This window comes from Macaca thibetana, chromosome X (genome assembly GCF_024542745.1).
Source record: "Macaca thibetana thibetana isolate TM-01 chromosome X, ASM2454274v1, whole genome shotgun sequence".
Taxonomy (NCBI): domain Eukaryota; kingdom Metazoa; phylum Chordata; class Mammalia; order Primates; family Cercopithecidae; genus Macaca; species Macaca thibetana.
The window spans coordinates 14,128,943-14,155,611 of record NC_065598.1 but is presented as its reverse complement, the minus strand read 5'-3'; the positions used below and the strand labels follow the sequence as shown (position 1 = coordinate 14,155,611).

Sequence of the window (26,669 nt, the reverse complement as noted above, 5' to 3'; positions counted from 1 at the left end):
CCATAAAGAGCTATTTGATCTTGACTAAATCTCTGGGCCTCCCCCAACAAACATCCCCATCCTGCTCAACATCTCTGTGATTATAAACTATAAGTGAAGGCAACCAGCTTGAAGGATTTCCTCTTATAGGTAAATTTACCCTCTTGAATATGAGGAAAACTTTAAGTGCAAGGAACACTTCTTAAAATAGGAACTTCTTGGCAATCTGGGCAGATAGGTGAGACATCTATTGCTTCCACAGGGCTTTGTCATCCAATGTCCTAGAACACTATCCACTCTTTCACTGAGAACATAAGGAAGGCCTTCCTGTACCATGTTGATCCGTTGACTCTTTCCTCCCAGTTGTACCTTGAAATTTCTGAACCATGTGACATTCTAGTGTCAGGGAGATTTGACAGGATGCATCAAGTATCAAACAGGAGTGTCATCTTAACCCACCTAGACCTTAAGTGAAATTAGCCTGGGGGCAAGTTAGAAGTCAAGTTAAAAGTGCATCATTAATACAACCCACACATGGAGAGAGGGAGGGAAGATTAGGAAATCACTGGGATCAAAAACACTGCTAGGCTGGCTGACTGATCAAACATCTTTTAGTATAGTGGGTTTCAGTCTCTGGTAGGCATAAGCATTGTCTGATGGGCTTAGTCAGAATGCAGATTATCAGGCCCTCTTGATAAGCAGCCCAGGTTACACCAATGCTGGTGTCCTGGAGCACATTTTAAGGAGTACTACTTAAGCATATCCCAAGGGATGACTTTGATTTCTGTTAATGTGATAGACAAAAAGGTGAAGGTTTTAAGAAAGGGGTCTACAATTAGTAACAGTAGCACTCCTTTGGGAAATATTATTTCTTTTTTTTTCCACCTTTGGAGATGGAATCTCGCTCTGTCACCCAGGCTGGAGTGCAATGGGATGATCTCGACTCACTGCAACCTCCACCTCCCAGGTTCAAGCGATTCTCCTCCCTCAGCCTCTCGACATTAGGGTAGGACAGTTAGCCTCAAGTAGGCTGCTAAGTGATTGGACTAGGGGTAATGGTACAAGTTAGGGGTGATGATCATGGGCTTCAGTCACATGGAGAGGTATACTGGTTAAGTCAGGGCAGTGAAGCCAAAATCAGTCCACTGGCAACCAAGAATGTGATAGATGTGGCTAGGAAACTGGGAGAGCTGCTAAGAGGGGTAGGAGGACAGTTTCTAGGTGAGATAGAGAAGAAGCCAAGACCATCATGCCTTTTAACACATGCCAGTATGCAAAGGCCAAAAGTAGGCAGTGAACTCTACTCAGGGTGATGGCAGCATATCAGGTTACTGTCTCTGATGTCTGGAAAATAGGCCACCAAGAAATTTCAAAAGAAGTTAGGGAGGTGGCTGCAACATGCGTTGAATGAACCACAACAAAAATTTTAGAAAATCTCATGGTACTGGTCATAAAGAACAGAGTACATGGGAAGACTAGCTCTAGGTCCTAGGGTGGAGGGATTGGTATTAAGCATGACTCCATCTGGGCTGTAATGTAGTATTATACATCCATTCAGCAATATTTTGGCAAGTATTTATTGGGCACCAGGCACCTAAAATAAGACAGTGTGTCTCTTGAAGGAGATCACAACTTAATATCAGAATTGCAGATATATATCCTAATAGTTTCAATTTATTATTCAACTTTTCGAAGTTGTTTGCAACTCTCCCACTTAATCCTTCTGATGATGTGAATCAGACACACCTGAACAGAATCAAATAAAGGACCTTTAATTACTCCCTTGGGACCTAGATAAGCACTCTCAGTGATCAGGTAGAGCAGGTTATCTACTCTTACAGACCTGGATCCTTAGAGGGCCCTTTCGGTCTATCAGAGAAGCATGTCTTGATGCTCCTGAATCGAACCTGAGGTACCCACATGAGGATCTTTATTCACAGAAAACAAAAGGAATTGTCCAAGTCTGGTTAGGCAGGCAAGGAATGAAATTTTTTAACTTACCATTTCTGAAAGTTCTGTGACGAAATGGCTACTTTGAACTTACATCATGTAACGCATAGAGAGAGTCCTGCCTACTCCAGCCCTGAGCTTGTCACCTGGTCCATGGGCAGCCACAGATGTGGCTGCACCTGGGAAGGCTTTCCTCCTAATCAAAGTTGGAAAAATTAATGGTGTACAAATTGTTGGGAGTTCCACAAAGGTCCCAATACATCCTTGCTCAAACACCTTCCAACTCTTAGCTGCTATATATAATAAATGGATAAACATTTAGCTAAAGGCTTCTTTGACTATTAAGATGCAAAGCTAGGAAGAGAAATGTGTTTCGAGTACTGTTACTCATTTCCTTCTTTGTGTAAATGAATTGATAGATTCCCAGATTCCCTATTGATATCTCCAAGGGCAGACTGTCATACTAAGAAAATCAAAGGGAAACATGAAACTAGATGAAAGACAGGGCTCAGAAAAATGTGGCTGGGCACCAGAGACACATCATTTTTTCAATATTGTCTAAGGCTGGACCTAAACCCCAGGTTGGTTCTGAGCTGTATGGTTAGACGCTTTCCTCTCCATTAATTCCAAATAGGCACTTTTGCTGTTTTTTCTTTTTCATTTTTTTTTTTTTTTCCCTGTTGACCTTAGGATGTGGAGGAGATAAATGGCAACACTGCTTGGCTCATTAGCTGTTCTCCTCTCCCCTGACTAAAATCCCAGTGGCTGAGCAGGAAGGTCCATGTTTACCAAATATCATAAAGGCATCATAGAAAATACCCATATGCAATGAGCAATAGTAGCTGGGAAGGACAAAAATACAATATCTGCTCCCATCTGTGTGTGGTCCTTTCAGAAAGTGTGCACACATATGGTTGGCCCATGTTAATCAAGTCCAAATGTGGATTAGATTCAACTTGGAGAGCAACTGATAAATCTGCAGCTAAATTTTTCCCCAAATGCTTTGATATTTCCTGGATGAAAATGTTTTGAAGGTGTTGAATAGAAGAGGGATAAACTGAACACCATCAGAGGAAGGAGCTCAAATTACCAAAGATTTAAATAATCAATACTCCCCGACATCTTAGTTACATTTTACATTTCAAAGTCATTTCACATCTAGTATTTATTTATATATCCAAACATTGGTGAAGATAAAATGTAGCCTGCACATTAAAATAAATGAGAACTGCCTTTTTCATTGTCACTATGCATCTAGTATTATATTTAATAGTGGCATTGAGGTGAAGAAAAAGAGAAAGTTACTGTACAATGTAGCAATTTTTAAAATGTTTTATTTTACTTTTTAAAAAAGGGGGAAAGAGAACATGTGTAAGCACGTTTATGAACTGCAGATATGGTTTTGAGAAAACCAAAGTAACCTCGTACCTGTTGACAACTGAGAGTAAAATTGTGTTACCTGGCTGGTATTTTGCTGCATTAAAAAGACTTCCATTGTGGTAACTGGTGGAGACTTACTGACCACTGTTTCTGGTGGCAAAGGTTGGAGAGAGAATGGAGTTCTGGTCAGATGATAGGATGGTCCATCCTTGACTGGATAACACTTTGAAACCAAGCATAATTCCTCAGTTTGCTTTTAACAAGCAGCTAAAGGGGAGCAACAGCATCAGCTAAACTATTATCTGAAAGTAGATGCAACTGTCACCTCTGTTATGAGCTACATGTCTCCCAAAAAGAGGAAACTCAAGGCAAGGAGAGTATCCATCTGCTTTGGACTAAGTGTGGAAAGTGAGTGGAGCCTGAATAGTACAAGTATGTCCATACATATGTGTTAAGGAAGGTAAGGGGCATTGTCACCCTTACTCCCTTTTATCCTACAGCCAACTCAAGGATAATTAAGACATTCATTGAACATTTATTATGAATCTGGAACTGAGAAAAACTGCAGGTCAAAGAAAGGTTAAATGACTTTTTATGGTCACTTAGTAAAATTGGATTTGAATCCAAGTATTCCTGACCCTCAGAACTGACATTTGTCCCACCCCAATAGAATTCTGTCTTTAATCCCCTAGCGTACATTTTGCTTTCTATCCTGCATCTGACTGCTCAAGTTTAGCAAAATACCCATACTAAAATGAAACATCAAATAAAACCTTTGTTTTATTGTCATTTGAAATAACCAGTCAATCAGAAATGAGATGGTTTTGCTCTGAGAGTATGTCTCATGTGGAACTTCATATAATTGTATTCATACATGTACTTAATAATTTTCAGTGACTGTCCAATGATAAATATTGTATCCTCTTTGATACAGATGTTAGTTTGTAATTTTAAATGCCACAAGCGAGAAGAAACTTGTTGGAGAGACTGCTGAGACACGCAGATGGACATGTTTTTTTTCCATTTTAAAATAAAGTACCTTTTCCTTTGGATTATGTGCTATGAGAATGCACTAAAGTAATTCATATGTTTCATAAGAGCCATGGTGATATTATGCATGTTTATTTTGGTATTAATGCAATCCAGGGAGCCTTACAAAAGTAGCAGTGTGGACCGGGTAGAAGCCCACATTAATGTAAGTTGAGCAGCCTCACCAGGACCTCTGGTTTTCCTTTGGCTTTCTGCCATGAGAAAGTTCAGGTGATGAGTAATAACAGCAGACTAACTCTTCAGCTCTGCTGGCTCAAATCTACCACATGATTCCTTTAGTCTAAATAGTCAGTCAATTATTTTCCCAGCCAACCATCTTTGTGTAATTGTCTAAAAGTATATAAACCCATGATTTATGAACATATTCTAAAATAATAATTCACAGATATTCCTGGTGATTGAATTAGAGGGTACAAGTGATCTAGTTTGCGACTGGAAAATTTCTCAGGGCACTTGGTACTGAGTATTTGTCGTCATGTAAACTATATGTTGAATTTTTCTTTTTTGGAGACAGAGTCTCACTTTGTCACCAAGGCTGTAGGGCAGTGGCATGATCTTGGCTCACTACAGCCTCGACTTCCTGGGCTCAAGCGATCCTCCTGCCTTAGCCCCCTAAGTAGCTGGGACTACAGGCACACACCACCAGGCCCAGCTAGTTTGTTTTTTTTTTAAATTTTTTGTAGGGATGGGATTTTGCCATGTTGCTCAGGCTTGTCTCCAACTCCTGAGCTAAAGTGATACACCCTCCTCAGCCTCCCAAGTGCTAAGATTGCAGGTGTGAGTCACTGTGCCCAGCCACGTTGAATATTTTAACGCTGCCTCTTAAATTACAGGTAGTCCAATCCTCCCTAACCTACTCCAAAATCAGGTTCCTCTTCTCAGGAGTTGTATATCTAATTGGGGAGAAAAGGGTTCAAAGATCCAAGTAGTTTAAGACAGGCATCTTGAAATTCTGAATCTCCTCTGCTGACTCAAGCCCTAAGGGACATGAAGAATGCACTCTTATTTACTCATCAGGAAAGTGTTTTGTGGTTTGGGAAGGAGAGGGAGGTTATTTTGAGTTAAAAACTTATAATAGTGCTAGAAGGAGCCTCATACTTGGTCTAAGTCCCTGGTTCAGTCTCATTTTATAGAGGAAACTGAGACCCAGAATGATAAACTTATGGGGCTGGAGAGGCTGTTCTATGATCCTGGGAGATATAGTAAATGATGAAAGGAAGTGTGGAGATCACAATGCCCTGAGCCATCTTCTCAGTATTCTGCTCTTTGTACCACTGACTGAAGAGCAAACTCTGATTAATGTTAATGAAATGGAAAGTTACCTCTAAATGGAAGAAAACCTACTGGTTGCTATGGCTAGTCCAGTCAGGTAAACAGTTAAGGATATGTGGTCATGCTAACTGCCATGTATTTCATTGATCAAGTCTCTCTTTTCCTCCAAACAAGCATAAGATCTTTAATGGTTAATACTGAGTGTCAACTTGATTGGATTGAAGGATGCGAAGTATTGTTCCTGGATATGTCTATGAGGGTGTTGCCAAAAGAGATTAACATTTGAGTCAGTGGACTGGGAGAGGCAGACCCACCCTCAGTCTGGCTGGGCACCATCTAATCAGCTGCCAGCACGGCTAGAATAAAGCAGGCAGGAGAAGATGGAAGAACCGACTTGCTGAGTCTTCTGGTCTTCATCTTTCTCCTGTGCTGGATGTTTCCTGCCTTCGAACATCAGACTCCAAGTCTTCAGCTTTTGGACTCTTGGGCTCACACCAGTGGTTTGCCAGGGGCTCTTGGCCTTTGGTCACAGGCTAAAGGCTGCACTGTCGGCTTCCCTACTTTTGAGGTTTTGGGACTCAGACTGATCCACTGCTGACTTCCTTGCTCCTCAACTTGCAGACGGCCTATCGTGGGACTTTACCTTGTGATGGTGTGAGTCAGTCAGTTCTCCTTAATAAACTCCCTTTCATAAACATATGTAACTTTTAGTTTTGTCCCTCTAGGGAACCCTGACTAATACAAGATCCTTACTCTGTTGTGTCTGAATCAATATTAGGTCCCATAGTGTTTGTGTATTTCTAACCTGAGCAGGAGCTCAACAAAGTTTTCCATACTTTATGAGAGTCTGTCATATATACAACACACTTTCTGGACCTTCACACTTCCACCCTCAGCCATACCTTTGTAAAGGGCCTCTCTCCAAAAATAGCCCCTCCACACCACAGCTCCTGCTGAATCCACTAGTATATGTGCATGCCCGCGCTTCCCACCCTCCCAACCTTGCTCGCCTCTAGGAAGAATGGAATCATTGTGGTTTCCATGGCATTTCCAAGCACTTCTCTGAAGACTGCTTAATTCTGATGTGGGCGCTTATGTTACAGACATTAATTACTTCATTAAGTCAAGTTACAATACTAATGAGGATTTGGACACAGAGTTAGAAAATGAGAATGTAATTTTGCCTGGATTATAGAACATAAGGATAAATAATGGTCCAAATATGCACAGGAAAAGAAATCATAGTTTTTCATAGCTGCCTTCTAATAGAAAATGTGGGCTTACATGTCTCATCAAAATTGAGAGTAAGGTAATCAAAGCAACACCACTGGTAACATTTAAGGCAGGTCTCAGTTCATTGTGCATTTTATTTTTGGCTCTGACATCTAAGTAGAGAATGTCCTTATTCCCTATGCCATAAAAAAATTTATAACTAAAGTTAGAATCTTTTGAAGTTCTTGCATCAGACTATAGGATCAGTCAAGGATGGAAGGCCATGTGAGAAAAGCGAGCCTTCTATGTATGTGGGTAGAGTTGGTCATTAGACAAGATTGTTTGGAGGAACACCGTTGGATGTCTGTCTAGAAATCTGCACTGTACCTACTCTCAGTGGTGCCTGTAATCTATCATCAGAGGGAAAAGCATGCCAATCCCCAAGGGTTCTCTATTACAACTCCAGTACTACTGGGAAGGCAGAATACTGAATTATCAACACCCAGAATTGCAAATAGAATCAAAAGGGATTAACAAGCAAATCACCTCCAGTGCCATAAAGGAATAAGTTTTAGGTCAGATAAAGGTTGATGATGAGGTGAACAGATGCTTTGGTGATATGGGGTGCTATTGTTAAGGGGCAATTTTATAATTATTTATGGTTTATCAGAGGGTAGCATGAGGCCCCCAGATAACTGGTCAGTTTAATAACACACTGAAAGCAAACAATATTTTCTTAATAACTTCACCTTTAGGTATACCCATTCTGGAGGCATGCAGTAAATCTGGAAACAAAGCTCTTAACAGTTGGAGGGTCATAGCTTCTTTAATAAAGATAAGGACCTCTTCCTCTAAACAAACAAACAAAAACTAGCTTAAATAACCTAATGCACAAAATATGCGTGTGTGTGTGTGTGTGTGTATATATATATATATATATATAGAGAGAGAGAGAGAGAGAGAGAGAGAGAGAGAGTGTCTCACTCTTCGCCCAGGCTGGAGTGCAGTGGTGTGATCTCTGCTCACTGCAGCCTCCACCTCCTGGGTTCCAGTGATTCTCCTGCCTCAGCCTCCTGAGTAGCTGGGACTACAGGTGCCCGCCACCATGCCCAGCTAATTTTTGTACGTTTTTTTTTTTTTTAGTAGAGATGGGGTTTCACCATGTTGGCCAGGATGGTCTCCATCTCCTGACTTCGTGATCCACCCACCTCGGCCTCCCAAAGTGCTGGGATTACAGGCGTGAGCATATATTTTGAGCAAGGTTCCAGCAAAACCATATGATCATCCCAATAGACACAGAAAAATATTTTGATAAAATTCAAAATCCTTTCATGATAACAACCACCAGCAGACTAGGAATCAAAGGAACATCCCTCAAAATAATAAGAGCAATCTATGACAAACCCACAGTCAACATCATACTGGGTGGCAAAAGCTGGAAGCATTCCCCTTGAGCACTGGAACAAGACAAGGATATCCTCTCTCACCACTCCTATTAAACATAATACTGGAAGTCCTAGCCAAGGCAATCAGGCAAGAGAAAGAAATAAAAGGCATCTAAATAGGAAGAAAGGAACTGAAACTATTTGTCTTAGCTAATGATATGATTCTATATCTAGACACCCCTAAAGACTCAGCCAAAAGGCTCCTGAATTGATAAATGACTTTAGTACAATTTTAGGACACAAAAATTAATGTACAAATATCAGTAGCATTTCTATACACCAATAACATTCAAGCTGAGAGTAAAATTAAGAACACAATACCATTTGCAATAACTACAAAAAAATGAAATACTTAGGAATACAGCTAACCAAGGAGGAGAAAGATCTCTACAAGAAGAACTACAAAACACTGCTGAAAGAAATCAGAGATGACACAAATAAATGGAAAAACAACCCATGTTCATAAATTTGAAGAATCAATATCATTAAAATGATCATACTGCCCAAAGCAATTTACAGATTCAATGCTATTCCTATCGAATTAACAATGTCATTTTTCACACAATTAGAAAAAAAAAAAAAACTATTCTAAAATTCATACAGAACCAAAAAAGAGCACAGATAACCAAAGCAATCCTAAGCAAAAAGAACAAAGCTGGAGGCATCACACTACCCAAGTTCAAGCTGTACTATAAGGCTACAGTAATAAAAACAACATGGTACTGGCACAAAAACAGACACATAGACCAATGGAACAGAATAGAGAACCCAGAAATAAAGCCACACACAAGCTGATCTTTGACAAAGCTGACAAAACAAGCTGGGGAAAGGACTCCTTTTTCCAAAAAAATGGTGCTGGAATGACTAGCTAGCCATATGCAGAAGAATGAAACTGGACCACCACCTTTTACCATATACAAAAATTAACTCAAGATGGATTACAGATTTAAGTGTCTGGCCTCAAACTATAAAAATCCTAGACAGGGCCGAGCACAGTGGCTCATCCCTGTAATCCCAACATTTTGGGAGGCTGAGGCAGGCAGATCACTTGAGGTCGGGAGTTCAAGACCAGCCTGGCCAACATGGGGAAACCCCATCTCTACTAAAACTACAAAAATTAGTTGGGCATGGTGGCATGCACATGTGATCCAAGCTACTTGGCAGGCTGAGGCAGGAAAATCACTTGTACCTGGGAGCAGAGTTGTCAGTGAGCCAAGATCACACCATTGCACTCCAGCCTGGGTGACAGAGCGGGATGTTGTCTCAAAAGAAAAAAAAAATCCTAGACAGAAACCCAGGAAACACCATTCTTGACACTGGCCTTGGAAAAGAATTTTTGGATAAGTCCCCAAAAGCAACTGCAACAAAAACAAAAGTTGCCAAATGGGACTTAATTAAACCAAAGAGCTTCTTCACAGCAAAAGAAATTATCAATAGAGTCAACAGACAAGTTACAGAATAGAAGAAAATGTTCACAAACTATGCATCTGATAAAAGCCTAGTATCCAGAATCTATAAGGAACTTAAGCCAATCAACAAGCAAAAAACAAATAGCCCCATTAAAAATGGGCAAAGGACATGAACAGACACTCCTCAAAAAAAGACATACAAGTGGTCAACAAACATATGAGAAAATGTTCATCATCACTGATCATTAGAGAAATACAAATCAAAACCACAATGAGATACTATCTCACACCAGTCAGAATGGCTACTATCAAAAAGTCAAAAAGCAACAGATGCTGCAAGGCTGCAGAGAAAAGCAAACACGTACACACTGTTGGTGGGAATGTAAATTAGTTCAGGCGCTGTGGAAAGTAGTTTGAAGACTTCTCAAATAACTTAAAACAGAGATACTATTTGACCCATCAATCCCATTCCTGGGTGTATACCCCAAGGAAAATAAATTGTTCTACAAAAAGACACATGAAGTTGTATGTTCATCACAGCACTATCCACAATAGCAGACATGGAACCAGCCTAGCTGCCCATCAATGGTAGATTAAAGAAAATGTGGTACATATATACCATAGAATACATGCAGCCATAAAAAAGCATGAAATGATGCCCTTTGCTGCAACATGAATTGTGTGTGTATCTTTTGACTTGGGTTGAAGTAAATGAGGAATTAATGTGGGGGTAGGAAATGACAGCACTGAAACAGAAGTGAAGAGCCCTGATTCTTGTCCTAGCTTGCCTACTTACTAACTCCATTGTTTGGATTAACCCAAGTTCTGAAAGAAGTCACTTCCTTATCACTAAAACAAGCGTGTTGGATTAGATATTTTACAAGGTAACTTCAAATTAAAAAAAAAATCCTTCTATAAAAGTCATATTTCTGACTAAATTCTCAGAAGCAATGGGATTTTTAAAAAGAAGACAATATCAGCAAAGATACTGTGGGCATGTGAGACAAGCTGTTCTTCAAAAATGCTCTCCTTCTCCTTTTTTCTTTCATGTTGTCCACCATATCCCATGATGTCCTGACCTTTATTCCAACTCATTTATATTAAATTCAACAAATATTGTTTAAACAATAATATGTACAACCTTCAAAATTCACCTCACTATTTCAGTATGGATTCAAGTATGGATTCATTGTAAGTAATGTGAATTTAGAATTTGACTCTCTCTGAATTTAGAATTTGACTCTCTTTCCCCATCCCAGATGAAGGATCACATCTTACTCAGTACTTGATCTTTAGGCCCAGCATGGTCTCCGGATTACTGACTTTCTCTGAAGAGGGTTTACAAATCAAAATGTATACTTTTGTCAGAGGTGATCAATAATTAATGGGGCGGGCCAACAAAAAACTTAGGAAAAAAACAGAGTAAGATAAAACATTAAAGAATGAATACTAAAGAAGAAAAATGGACAGAAATGGATTTGGTCCTTTTTCATCAACAAAGACTGTGCCCTACTACACTGGATAAAAGGTTTATTAACACTGAGCTAAGGCCTTTCCTTCCTATTTAAAAGATTTGTTTGAATTTTAGTCAAGTACCCTAAGTGTTCATAAGGAGGATACTTAGGGAGCTCTAGTCTACTGCCATCTCTCTTTTTTTTAGAGCCCTACCTTTTGGAATACAGATATATGAAGTATTGGGAAATGTGATCTTGCTTGTTATGAAATCAATGAACTGTATAGTTCTCTATTTGTTTTGTTTGACCATCAAAGCCTTGAACTTTGGTGTCCATAGAGAGTTAATTCTACCCCTACACCTACAAAGCTAAGAAAAACATGGAATTTTCCCCAGATTAAATGCAAGTGGTATTTGCTTTAAGTTTTAGGAAAATGCAAATACAGAGTATCAAGACAGAACATTACTTTTTAAAATGTGGACCACATGCTTACATAATTAAATAATTGCTTAAGTATTTACTGTGTATGTGGAGACAGTTTTAGGGTTTTTTTTTTGGTACTTCTAGCCCCTTCCTTGTATCATTCTCAACCTTTCTTCATTCTATCCCATTTATACTCTTAGGAATCCAATATGTTCATCCTCAGAAATAAATTTTATATCAGCTTTTTAGAGTTTAGTGTGGATTTAAGCCAGTGGATTTCCTCTCCTGGGAGTATTTGTGTTGTAAATCTGAGTATGCAGGGGAATTACTTCCTAATGGAACTTTTCAGTAGGAACTTTTCAGCACCTTTAAGACATGGACCTACTTGGGAGGCTGAGGCAGGAGAATGGCGTAAACCCGGGAGGCGGAGCTTGCAGTGAGCTGAGATCCGGCCACTGCACTCCAGCCCGGGCGACAGAGCAAGACTCCGTCTCAACAAAAAAAAAAAGACATGGACACAACTGTACCTGCCTTGGCCTTAAACTTGAGTCAAACCTGCAGCTGGGCATATATTAGCACTAGTTACTCCTTGACCTCTAGTTAAATTGAGCCCAGTGACAAACAGGAGTGTGGATGCCAACTCCCAAATTCTGGCAATATTTTGGTCACATAATTCATTTGCAAAATTAGAACCACTTTTGTTTTCCTTGTTTCCTATTTATTCCTATTACTTAATTTATCATGTTTCCCCCTGCCTTGTTAGACTGAAGTCATTGCGGGGGAAGGACCACATCTTACTTAGTTCTGGATCTCTAGACCCAGCACAGTATCTGGTTCATCAAAAGCCCTTCAAAGCAAAAAATTAGATTCTTACAGCTCAAATCTCCCAACAGCTTGTATTTTCTTAAAATGATATCCCCAATTCTCCTTTACCAAGGTTTTTTATTTTGATTTCAGAGAACACTCACAATGAAAGAAAAGTATAAAACAGCCTGCCACAGGACAAACCCCACCTAATCCAAAACAATTGTTAGGGCATTTCAGGGCCTGTTATGTGCTATGCTTGGGAACCAGAGATAGAAGAATTGCCTCTGGGTCTAGGCTTGGGAGCATTATATTCTTGATGATTCTAGAATGTAAAGACCTCCGTAAAACAGCAAGAAAGCAACAACAGCAACAACAACCTGATTTTATTTCAGCAGTATGTGATGCCTGGTATTCATTAGAGCAAATGCCACCCAACGCCCAGGGGATTAGCTGGGGCAGCTGATGCTCTGCGCTGCTTTTTATAACTCTCCTTCCTAGCGCCACACTCTACATATGTCCCATTTTATCAGGTCCGATCGACTTATGTTGTGCTCAGTACTGCATTTTACACCAACCAAACACATCACCATGGAGAATGTTTTGTGTTTCCTTAAAAATGAAATGGTCATTGGGGGAAGTTTCCTGGTTTTCTGTGCAAGCAGTGACTTTGCCACTTTTTACAAATGAGCAGCTTCTTTTGTTCCACAAGACATTGGGGCTCTCAGCCATCAGCAGGGTGTGAAATTATTAGGTATAAGAATGGAATTTACAGTACAGAACCAAATCACATATAGAGTTGTCAAATGAGGTTGTGATGATGGTGAGTCTGCAAACTTGGAAAAATTATTTGCAAGGAGACTAGCTGTCCACTTTTTTGGTAATAAAATTATATAGAGAAGGGGGGCATTCTATTAAGGACCTTTAAATGCCAATAGTTTATTCAATGTACTATCTCTCATATACAGTACATTGTCCTAGACTTTTGGTAGATGTTACAAAAAAGACAAAAACCAAATATCTTGAATTGAAAGAGCTAAGAGCTTACTACTGAAAAAGAACATTAATTTTTCTAAACATTGATTTTAGGTTCAGGGATACATGTGCAGGTTTCTTGTATAGGTAAATTGCATGTCATGGGGGTTTGGTGTACAGATTATTTCGCCACCCAGGCAATAAGCATAGTATCCTGTAAGGCAGTTTTTTGATTCTCGTCCTCCTCTTTCCCTCTACCCTCAAATAGGCCCCAGCGTCTGTTGTTCCCTTCTTTGTGTCCATATATATTCAATGCTTAGCTCCCACTTGTAAGTGAGAACATGCAGCATTTGTACTGCATGTTCAATTGAACAGTACTGTACTATTCTGTACTATTCACTGAACAATATTTTTCTGTTCCTGTGTTAGTTCACTCAGGATAATGCCCTCCAGTTCCAACCATGTTGCTGCAAAGGACATGATCTCATTCTTTTTAATGTCTGTGTAGTATTCCATGGTGTATAGTGCCAGTTTTTTGTTTTTGTTTTTTGAGACAGTCTCACTCTGCCACCCAGGCTGGAGTGGAGTGGCACTATCTCGGCTCACTGCAATCTCCGCCTCCTGGGTTCAAGCAATTCTCCTGAGTAGTTGGGACTACAGGCACGTACCACCATGCCCGGCTAATTTTTTATACTTTTTAGTAGAGATGGGGTTTCACCATATTGGCCAGGCTGGTCTTGAACTCCTGACCTCGTAATCTGCCCACTTCGGCCTTCCAAAGTGCTGGGATTACAGGTATGACCCACGGCACCCAGCCGCCACATTTTCTTTATCTAGTCTACCACTGATGGACATTTAGGTTGATTCTGTGTCTTTGCTATTGTGAATAGTGCTGCAATGAGCATACATACACGTGCATGTGTCTTTATGGTAGAATGATTTATATTCCTTTGGGTATATATCCAATAATGGGATTGCTGGTTCGAATGGTAATTCTGCTTTGAGTTGTTTGAGAAATTGCCAAACTGCTTCCCACAATGGCTGAACTAATTTACATTCCCTCTAGCAGTGTATAAGTGTTCCCTTTTCTCTGTGACCTCACCAGCATCTATTATTTTTTGACTTTTTAATAATAGCCATTCTGACTGGTGTGAGATGGTATCTCATTGTGGTTTTCATTTGCATTTCTTTAATGATTAGAGATGCTGAGCATTAAAAAAAAGAACTGATTTCAAAATACAGATAGCCATTATTTTATCAAACATTTACTCTGTGTCAGGTACTGTGGCAAGTATTTTTAATATACTTTATATCTAGGGTTGGCAAACTACAGCCAAAGGGCCAAATCCAGTCCACCACCTATTTTTGTAAATAAAATTTTATTGAGACACAGCCATGTCCAATTGTTTGCATATTACCTATGGTTGCTTTTGAGCTATAATGATAGAGTTGAGTAGTTGCAACAGAGGCAATGTGGTCTGCAACATTTAAGATAATATCTGGCCCTTTACAGAAAATATTTGCTGACCACCACATTACTCATTCACACAAGAATATTCAGAGATAAACATGGAGTTTCCCATTTTAAAATTAAGGTAACTGAGGGTTATAGGTTACATAACTTAGTAAGTGGCAAAACTTGGGTTTGATTCTAGATCTAATTCCAGAAATCCATGTTTTTATGCTATACTCATGAACAGAAGTCACCAAAATATAAGGCAGGAAAAAATAAGAGCCTTACAGAGAAATTGCTATTAGAGTTCAGAAAAGGGGGAGATTATTTTGAGCCTAGAGTGATAACACTTCTGGAGAAGATATTTGAATATAACAGCAAAAATGGGTCTCAGGAGTTGTCTGTCCCAGGCCCAAGTCCAAGAAAAGTTAAGAGATCAAGGTCACATGTTTACTTAGAAGCAAAGCTGACATTGGAACCAGGTTTCCACTTATCCAACTAAAAGTATGTTGTTAATGACTATGCTGAGCTATTGAATTTGTGTGTGTGTGTGTGTGTGTTTGAATGTTACAGAATGACAGAATTATTGAAATGAGATTTCGTATATTATGCTTAATGGCAATTGAAATGAATAGCCTGTACTTCCTTTATTGAAGCAATCAGGAACACATTTGTGCAGGTGATTACACAATACCATTAACCATGTACCATCCTACCAAATACATTTTTGTTATGGAGAATCACATTTACGAGACCAAGGGGACTTCTGATACTCTCCACCAACTTTAAAATTCAAATGATAAACAAGAAACCACAAAAGTCAAATATTCATATACATCCTACCCTGCAGAATCAGGCAGCTCTATGTTAGCAGAGAAATGGAGATGCGAACACGTGCAGCCAGTGGAGGCTTACCTGATACTGTAGAGCACTTTGCCATTTTTCGAAATCCGTAGCAATTTGTTGTCAGTGGTGACATCGTGGAAGTTGGCACCCTTCTCATTAGCAAAGAACAAATCTGGTTTCCAAATGGAGTCTAGCATAGATGGGTCCAAGTCCAGGGAGTCATCTGGGTACTCACTGTACGCCAGCCGTGAATCATTCCACTGTTGTCTCAGAAAGATATTCACTCGGTAGTCCTACAGAAATGTCATGGACAAGTGTTACTGATTACCCTGGCATAAGAGTTCTATTTGCATTTCCCTCTCATTCTTCTCCCTAATTTGATACAGCTTTGGTGTCCAAGTAAACCAAACTGTGTATACCTTGGTCAAAATAAACCATTTAGTTCCATTAGGAGAGGGGACAGAAGGTAGAAGAAAGAAAAAGGAAGATTCAACCAAACCAGAACACCAATAAAACAGGTTGACTTGGTTGAATTTTTTAGTGTTTGAATTATTCATTTTGGGATGAGATAATACTAACTCAAGCTGATTTTGCTACAGAAAAAGGTAAACAATGAACGCAGAAATCAGTCTGTGATGGCAGATTGTCAAATAAAACTGATTTATTTTCCAAATCAGAAATCACATGATCTCTGGTCCCTTTCTGCTCAGATGCTGTGGGCAGAAGGAAACCCACTGTGTAATTTGAGTAGTGAAAATCTTATAAAAACTATGACATGATGGGGCAATATTTTTAAAATTTATCAACATAAACATTAAGATCTTTCATGTTGACAAAATATTTTCCTTGCAGCTACTTACTTTTGAAATTCTTATTTTATCATTTTCTCTGAATGTGTTGTATCTACACTAGCCAACTTGATGCTTCATCCAAACAGAGATGTTTCATGTTCTCAATCGGAACACTGTGGGAGCCTTAGGTAAACCCCTGGCATTCCCATTTGGTCTGGGAATTTTCTTCTGTGCTAATGAATAGCTTGGGGGCAGTGACTGCTCTCCTGGGGACTTCTACTCAAAGACCTTAGGTTCATTGAAAGTACTACGTCACTTGATAATCTGGACTCCGATTGAGGCTTCAACAGTATTCCCTAACCAAGCCAGTCTGTGGTTTCAGAGCTAGTAGTTATCCACTATTGCTACTTGTGACCACAAGTGTGATATATACTAATTCATTCTTACTCTCTTTCTTTACATTTTTTACCCTTACTTGCTCCATCTCTACATATTTGGCACCTGGATTTTTGGTCATTGTTTACATTACTCTAACGGTGACTACCTTGTCCTGGTTTGCCTGAGAACTTCCCAATTTTGGCCCCAAAACTCTCACACCCAGGGAACTTCCTCAGTGTAGGCAAATTGGGATAGTTGGTCACTCCACTGGGAGTCACTCTACTCTGGAGACAATTTCAGGATGGCAAGTTTGGGCGAATTCCCCCAGGATCAAAAGGGAAAAAAATAATTAAGTTGTAAAGATCAGGGTGTATGGAAAAAAGCTTCAATACAGTTTCTGGTTTTTTACCTATTTACTAAACTATACAAATTCCCATGACTTTTTTTCAAATACATTCATTCTGATGATCAAGTTCATAGAGCATTTTGGAGGTAGCAGCTCTTGGGAAGAGTGCCCAAAGTAGGCCTAATCTCAAGTCTGTGTGAGCTTTAATATGAGAAGTTAACCTTGAGTTTGAAGTTATAGGGGGCAGTTACTTTATGATAAATTGAAGCTTTACCATTGCACTGCTAATTTAGAGACCAAGGTCACCTTATATATTTGTTTAAAAAAATGTCAGACCTGAGCCAGGTGCTGTGGCTCACGCCTGTAATCCCAGCACTTTGGGAGGCTGAAGTGGGTGCATCACCTGAGGTCAGGAGTTCGAGACCAGACTGGCCAACATGGTGAAACAACGTCTCCACTAAAAATACAAAAATTAGCCAAGTGTGGTGGTGCATGCCTGTGGACCCAGCTACTCGGGAGGCTGAAGTGGGAGAATCGCTTGAATCCGGGAGGCGCAGGTTGCAGTGAGCGGAGATTGCACCACTGCACTCCAGCCTGGGCAACAGAGGGAGACTCCATTTCAACAACAACAACAAAAAAAGTCAGACTTGTAATAGATTCTTGATTCTTCCTTAAGAAGTCAGAAATAAGAAATGTAGCAACCTGCTATCCCTGATAAGTTAGCATCTTCTTATAACTTGTTTATGCAGCTATAGAATGAAAGGGGACTCATAGTCTTATTTCAGAAGTTATAGCATGACATGCATTCTAATAAGGGGCTGTCTATCTCCTTAATCTGAGTTCTTCAGGAGTGTGATTTCAGATTGGAGATAAAACAACTCTTCATTCTGCAGAAGAAACCAGCAAAGCATGTGAAATGTTTGTTTTGGGGAAGGATTTGAGGGACCTAGAATTATATTCTGGAGATGTTCTCTGAGCAGACACATTTTGTACACTTTCAGTTCACCGTCCTATCATGAGGAGCAGAGTAGGATCTACTGCTGTGTCATGGATAGTGTTCCAGCATCCATATGTCCAAATCACACACTATCTACCTACATCCTTCCAGGCAGTCATTTGGAAGCTGGGAAGAGAGCATCTTTTCTCTATTTTCTGATGGCCCAAACTTGGGGGAAAGCTATATACAGACGGTAGTATGAAAGCACCCTTGACCCTTACTGACATTACTAAAATTCTCAAACTCTGCCTTTATATAAGGAAACAGGGGTTGCAAATATACTCCCCATCCTGTAAATTCACTTGCCATCAGAAACTAAAGAAAAGAGAAAAATAAAAGAAAATGGTAAACTCGCATTTCAAAAACAGAATATAACCTATCTTATCATTTTCTCCTTATTAGTCATCTAAGTCTTTGGGACACACAAAATTTGTTCCACTGAATACTCTTAATGCTAGGGCAACTAGCAATGACCACTGACAGATTTTTGTGTCTCTTAATGAACAAAAATGCATTTTTGAATGATATATCCATAAAAATAATGATACATAAAAATATTCCTTAGAGTAACACAAATGTGTTGTCCTGTGAGTACATATCTCTGACACTAACATATCAGAGTGATCATTGGTATTAGGTCTGTAAGCAGGCCTATACTTTGTGGGCAGGCAATACCTACAATAAATTAGTGGGACTTCATTAACCATAGGAAGGGCAGACTGGATAGCAACAAAGAAAGCCATGTTGAGTTCTTTAAATACATAATCATTGCCTTTTATTTGGAAACAAATACCCCAAACTAAAACTTTTAATAATGCTCTTTGGATAGTGGGGTGAGAGTGAAGTGTAAGGGAAGAGAGGAAAGTCAACAGATTTAGAAACTCAAAATTCTGAGGCATTCTTGGACATAGTTTATTCTGGAAAATGTAGAGAAATCAAAACTATTACCCCAGAAAATAGCACTAATCAATGTCCTCAATGACCTCATCACTGTGCATAAAGCTAAGGATTCTGACTACAACTAAAGACAGTTCAGGGAAGAATCTGTTTCTGTTTAATTTTTTTGACCAATTTTTCTGAGTCAAATTTTGTGAAACTATCAGTAAATTTATGGATGGTGAAATCGTAGGGGTATGGTAAAGAAAACTTGGGCTGTGATGACACTTTGGGTGTGCAATGGACTGAATGTTTGAATCCTCTCAAAATTCATACGTTGAAATTCTAACCTCCAATGTGATCGTATTAGAGGGTAGAAGCAGGGCCTTTGGGTGGTGATGAGGTTGTGAGGGTAGAGCAGTATGAAAGGGATTACTGCCCTTATATAAGGGACTCCAGATAATTTTCTTTCTACCATGCGAGAATACCAGAGGAATTCAGCAGTCTGTAACCCAAATAGAGTTCTCATCAGAACCTGACCATGCTAGTACCCTGATCTCACACTTCCAGCCTCCAGAACTGTTAGAAATAAATTTCTGTTGTTTATAAGCCAACCAATCTATACTTTGTTATCACAGCCTGAGCTAATTAAGACTGGTTTACCGGGTGGAGTCCCAGGCAGGGCCTCAATTATCTTGGAAGATAAGGCCCTTTCTTGTTGGAGCAATTCTCACATTCTTATTATGCATCCACTTAAATACTGATGCCCTAAATCTGGGGCTGGCAACCTATGGCCTGTGGCCCAAATTTGGCTTCAGCCTGTTTTTGTAAATAAAGCTTTATTGGTACACAACCACACCTATTTGCTAACTTGGGCCTTGGCCTGTTTTTGTAAGTAAAGCTTTATTGGTGCACCACCACAACTATTTGCTTACTATTGTTTATGGCTGCTTTCATGCCAAAAGGGCAGAATCACATAGTTGTGACAGAGACTATCTGGCTCTTAAAGTCTTAAGTATACTGTCTGGCCTTTTACAGAAAAAATTTGCCATTCCCTACCCTAGGTGGCCTGAGGATTTCTTCTTTGACAAGCATGATAGAGTTCCAAAAAATATTTTCTGTAGTTTTTCACCAAAGCCAAAATTGAATAAAACAAAATATATTTTTAAAGCAAATGAAGTTTGTCATTATATCAAAGCTAAGAAGTAAAACAAAAGAAGCACAATATACATCAGTCTTCTAACCATGCAATTCAATCTGTATTATACAGCAGAATAGACAGGCTGTGTATGTTACCCTTGAGCAACAGTTTCCAAATTTTCTGATAAGAAGCATGACAAAGGTCACTAAATAAGTGACTGGGAAGTACCTGAGCATCTCATTTATTAAACTTTCAGTAGCTGTTCAATATAGGAGAAAACAAGGATATCCATAGCTTCCATTTTAATCTCTTTAAATGTTTAGCTTGTTTTGCAGTAATGAACATCGAAAAGGTACACATTTACATTTTTGATTGAGAATACGATGCAATGAGGAGATTTAATCAAAGCAACATGGGAGTCTAATTAATGCAATCAGCATTAGGTCGTGCAAATATTTTCATTGAATGCCATCGTGTAAAGCTGGTGACAGTGATTTGGGCTACTGGAAGCTTTGCCTCCCCTCTTATTACGATAAAGCCAAGAGGGGAGAGACAGAAACTGAATGTCAACCCGGAAATTGATATACTCTTTCTATGTTTAGCTTTTCTTATGAGTCATTTAATAACCCTATCAAAACTATCCTATTTAGGTAAATTTTTAAATTCACTACATCCTGTCAAAGTCTCACAAGTCTCATTTCTGGGTAATAATGTTTCAGAATAATATCAAAATGGGTAGTGGAGTTGAATTATGTCTAATTTTGCCAGTGGGAAAAAAGTGGTAAAGGTAAATTAATTCTTCCTAACATGAAGGACACCACAAAGTACAGTAATTTATTAAACATGATGTTAGTTGCCAAAAAGAGAAAATTCATAAAAACAAGGAAACTTTTTAAAATTTCTCAATGGCATTATGCTTATTATTTTTAGGACATCAGGCACCATAATACTTAGTCAAACTCAATTACACTTGATTTTGGTTTTATCAAATGAATGGTTGTAAACTTTACATAGTCATGTAAATTAGACCCAGCCAATTGATTTAGGACTTAAAGTAAATAATATGGGGACCAAGAAAATATCTCACCCAAATGCAACCTCCATGCTGTAGCCTAGAACTCTTAATGATCCAATAGGCTATGTCACAGGTAACATGACCATGATATTTATGAAGAGTGTTTAGAAGGCCGGGTGTAGTAGTTAATGCCTGTAATGCTGGCGCTTTGGGAGGCTGAGGCAGGAGGATTGCTCGAGGCCAGGAATTTGAGACCAGCCTGGGCAATATAGTGAGATCTCATTGCCACATTTATTTTTTTTTTTTAATTAACCAGATGTGGTGATGCACACCTGTAGTCCTAGCTACTTGGGAGGCAGAGGCAGGAGTATCGTTTGAGCCCAGGAGTTTGAAGTTTCAGTGTGCCATGATCTGCACTCCAACCTGGGCAGAAGAGTGAGATCCTATGGTGGCTCACTCCTGTAATTCCAGCACTTTGGGAGGCCGAGGCGGGCAAATCACCTGAGGTCAAGAGTTCAAGACCAGACTGGCCAAGATAGTAAAACCCTGTCTCTACCAAAATACAAAAGTTAGCCGGGCATGGTGGTGTGCGCCTGTAATCCCAGCTACTTGGGAGGCTGAGGTGGAAGCATCACTTGAACCCGGGAGGTGGAGGTTGCAGTGAGCCGAGATCGTGCCACTGCACTCTAGCCTGGGTGACAGAGAGACTCCATCTCAAAAAAAAAAAAAAAAAAAAAAAAAAAAAAAATTTAAAGGCACTGTAGATTTTATAGTATCTGAAATCTTTTTCACATATATGAAACATGTTTACTCATACTCTATAATGAGCTTCTAATTAGCTTTAAGTTTACAGTTTTTTTGTTTGTTTTTTGTTTTTGGAAAAGGCATGCATATGGTATAATTGTCATGGACTTGGAACTACTTTCTCTTGCCAACAAAATTGTGTGTGTGTGTGTGTGTGTGTGTGTGTGTGTATTTTTCTAAGTTCAGCCCTTTGGAATATATCTTAAATGTGGCATCAAAGGGAGGCTCAACTATCTTAAAAATTCCATTTCATGTAAAAAACTGGTGATACTATTACATCTCTCAAACTTTGAAATTTGTACTTCTGAAGCATTGGAGATGCACCTATTTAAATATCCATAACTATGCATCATGTTTATTGTGGATAATTCTACAGAAAACCATTAAAACATCAAATGTTTTAAAAATTTCTCTGGCATGATGGATATAAGATTACTGAATATTGAGTAATGAACACTTGACAAATGACTTTACAAAATAAAGTAGTATAAAGTATTGCTTTTCAGAGGCAAGCAAAGTTGGAAATTGGCACTCAGTAAATGTCTCACAAATATGCCACAGTGCACTTCAATCCCACGTACCATTCCTTCACACGATGGCTTCAATGCTCAGCCCCACTCACCATTGTAGTTTCTGCTACTGACCCAAAGCTGTTGATAAATATGTTGCAGGTAACATTTACAGGAGGCCCTGCAAGTTGAACAATAGAAAATTTGACAGTTTGTGTTCACGGCATAATTGAGTCATGTCTTTCTCTTGCCAGTGGCATTGCAGGACTTACCATGGTCGTTTCTGTGACTGATCCAAAACTGTTGATAAAAATATTGCAAGTAACGTTTACTGGAGGACCTGCAGAATGCAATGAGAATATTGCAATAGATGTTGAAGCAAAAATACACCTCCATTAACATCTGTGCAATTGGCTAGAGATTTGAATAAAATTAAAATCATGGTGAGATTGAAAAAAAAACTTTTACCCAGAGGTGCATAATGAAAACATTCCCACTTGTATTTTGGATAATGGCTGTTAAGCAATGGCAACTTACCCTGAAGCGTTTTGGATTTGGAAAATATAAGCTGAAAACTACTGAACTGAATTCACTGTCATAAGTTTCTATTAAAATAGCCTTTTGGGTGGTGGCTTTTTTATTTTTGACCTTAGGATCATCAACATTGTAGACATCAACAGCGGTTGCCTCATAGTGATGAAATAGCCTGGTCATGAGGTCAAAATGGAGCTGCATTTTAAGTTATGGATGAGTCAGAAACATCCACCTCCTTTTGTATGACATTCTTTAAATCAGCAAGTTACTTTGATTTTCTTGACACCTCTGAATTTACGCCACTCCTTCTTTATATTCTCTGACCACCAATGAAAAATGATGTACAGAAATATAACAAATAAAATTAACTTATTTTAAGACATAAACGCAAACAGAAATGTCAATTTATGTCCATATTGTTACCTTAGTAAATATGGTGTAAAGCAAGGATTATTGCATCCTAGATGTGCTTTGAACAAAATAAGAGTCCATTTTTATCTCCAGAGATCCAGTGACTAGCCTGACTGCAGCTTTCTTTTTCTCTTACCTTTTGTCAGTAAGTAAATCACTGTCTAATGATTCCCTGCTTAACATTTTGCTGGAGAAGATGTTTATTGCCTTTGTGGAAATTTCCCCTAATGCTTTCTGAGCTAATATTGCCATGAACTATCTATTTATTTGCTGCCTTCTCCTGTAGAAATGTGTCTCTCTTTATGTGACAAAGGATCAGCAGCCCAGTGCAAGAAACACCCTAGTTGGCTCAGTACCCAACAAATCTGTAGGATCTGAAAGAAGAGGAATTTGGCTTGAGGCCTCCCTCAAAGGCTGGTAGTGAAAATACAAGTTATGGCTGCACTTAAACGCTGCATTTTTAAACTCCTTCAGAAGTCCATGTCGGGTTCTAGAAATGAGGAAATTTGGTGTACAATGGCTAATTTAACTCCCCAGGCAAAATTTTTTGGTAAAAGAAGGAGCAAGGTGTTTTGGTAAAAGAGATGTGTTGTTATTCTTTGAAACATAACTAGTTTTTCTGTTTTTAATGAAACAGTAATTGTGATTTCTTTTATATGTGTGTTTGCTCATATCTGTGTAATCTTCTGCAGTGGGGATATGAAAAGATAGGTACTGAGTTCTATGACCCTTGAAAAACACCTTATAACCCTCAGAACTCTCTTTTCCTAATGAAAGTACAAGTGTGTTCTTATGCATACTTTTGTATAACAGGATTTATACTTAAAATAGTTTGGATACTTATTACTAATGAATTTTGATAGACGCAAACCAGGACTATCAGTGTGTTTTTCTCTTCTTTCGCCTCTTTAACTCATTCATTTGAGAGGGCCCCTTATAGCCCTCCTTAAGTCTACCTTTTGAAATGTAATTGTGATTTTTTAAAAAAATATTTGCAGGCACAGAATCACAGGCACCATCATATTACCAAAACAGTTTTCAGTAGACATCTTTGAAATGCTCCAAGTATTTTTAATTTGTCCCTGCCCCTCTTATGTCAGCATCTGCCATGATGAATTCTTCTCCATGGTCACCTTCTACTCTGCTTGATTTTTTCTTTTTTGATTGCTCAAAATAAAACAAAGCCAAATAGATACTTTCTCCTCTTTCTTGGCTATAAAATTCCATTTTGTAACAAACATTTTTTTCTGCTAATAAGAAATAAATGAGACAAGGCAGAGGCAAGTCACAAGAAATTATATATGGTTGCTTTTCCCCTTTCTCTCCACAATGAAATATTTCCTTTGAGATCTTCCAGTTCAAGGTGGAAAACTTTCCTGAATTCTTATATGCAAGATAGACCAAAAACATGAATGATGGGAAGAATAAACAGGAAAAAGAGAAATGTCATTTAAAAGCAGAAATTTGAAAATTTAAACATTGGTTGTCTTGTACACTTTCTGCTTGTCTAGCCTACCCAACTGGCTTGGAAGCATTTAGAAAGCTGGGTCATACCATTATATATTTGTTTTTATCTTTCCTGGTAAGTGGCTTTATGAGTATGTTGCTGGAAGTCAAAGTAATTTTTAAGTTACCATATATTGCTGCACTGTGCTAAGTGCATTTTAAAAAATCATCTAGTATAATCCTCACAAAAGAAGAATCTGTTTATTGCTCTAGTAAATGTTTACAGATGAGGAAACATGGTGTTAGAGGTTAAATTGCTTGAAGTCACATCACAGTAATTAGAAAAGCTGAGACTCAGTGTCTCATCATTCTGATTCCAAAAACCTAAACTTTAAACCATTTTGTTGCACTTCCCTCATTTCATAATATCCTGTTGCCCTCCTGATCTGCTAACCATGGTATTTTACATTGGTTTGTGCCTTTCTTAATCCTTTACATCTGACTTTTTCAATTTTGGGCATTTTGTTTCAAGGTTCATTTTCATTTCTATATAAAACCTTAGAAAGAAAAAATGTTTTTTGATGAGGGATTAGCACATGCATATACTAAGAATTGACATATATTTGAACCTTGCTGTGTGCCAGTGAATGCCTTATTTCATTCTTCAATAATTATCATTACCTTCATTTCTCAGATGAGAAAAATTGAGGCATAAAGATCATTAATTTTCCCAAGGTCACAGAGTTTATACGAGGCAGAAATTGCCTAACTTTAAGGACATTTTTCTTAACTACAGGGGTAAAATGCCTGAGGCCAATACAATTATCCTAGTGATATAAGCTACCTAAATATGGAAGTTGACCTGCAAGTTCTTTGGGTTGAATTGTAGAGAACTGTTTCCCGCCACCCCCCCCCCCCCAACTTTTAGGAGTTATCCTAGTATGTGTCAACACAACCTTTCATCTGCATTTAGCACAATAGTCTGCTCAGGTGTTCTGATTGATAGGGACATGTTCTTAGATGTGATCACCAGTGAATGAACGTGTTCTGTAAACTATAGAAGGAAACATTTTACACTAGTTAACCCCATCTAATTGATTTATCAGCAAAGTGATATTCAAAAATGAGTTGAATGAGAATCTGACTGGTAAAAAGAATTATGTAGACATCTAGTTTTTCATGGCACTATCATTCCTATCCTTCATTCCTTCCTTGTCTCCTATCTCCCTTCTTCCCTTCTTCCTGACCCCCTTCCCTTTCTCTCTTGCTCTCATTTTTTCCTTTATTTTTTATTTTATTCTTATGAGAAAGAGTGATCTGGCCATAATTCAAGTATGCAATCCAAATATAAATGGAAGTAAAACATAGATCTGGCATACTTTAAAAGTATTTGAAAAAATAATTCCACCTCACCTGCCCCCTGCACAAAATATGACAATCCCCATCCCATATTGATCTTCTTTGTTGCTATATATCACTTTCTCAGAGTATCTTCTTCGGAATAAGGCATTTATCTTAGAAATCCATGTAAAATTATAACTATGCTATGTTGGAGGCATAATAAATTGTTATTGTCCATTAACATCTTTGCTTTCAGATCAGTTGATCAAATTGGCTATGGTAGGGAACAGGATCATGAAGAATAGTGCTATTCTTCATATATAGCACTATTATATCCCCTGCTACTCAAACTGTGGGCTGAGGACCAGCAGCATCAGCATCACCTAGGAGCTTGTTGGAAATGCCAAGTCCTCAGGCCCCATCTGAGA

At 38.7% G+C, this 26,669-nt stretch overlaps 1 protein-coding gene across 4 annotated transcripts in view; it reads right to left on the bottom strand.

Annotated features, from left to right (window-relative positions):
- GLRA2 (glycine receptor alpha 2) overlaps positions 1 to 26,669 on the bottom strand; it is a 222,265-nt gene that overhangs the window by 150,565 nt on the left and 45,031 nt on the right. For 2 of the 4 annotated variants that reach the window (XM_050775257.1, XM_050775255.1), the window contains 2 exons: positions 22,782 to 22,849; positions 15,722 to 15,945 (listed from right to left, as the gene is read on the bottom strand). In XM_050775257.1, coding sequence (XP_050631214.1) covers positions 15,722 to 15,945; positions 22,782 to 22,849 — 292 coding nt within the window. Of the gene's footprint in view, positions 1 to 15,721; positions 15,946 to 22,622; positions 22,691 to 22,781; positions 22,850 to 26,669 lie in introns of all 4 variants that reach the window. The other 2 variants (XM_050775258.1, XM_050775256.1) reach the window with 2 other exon arrangements.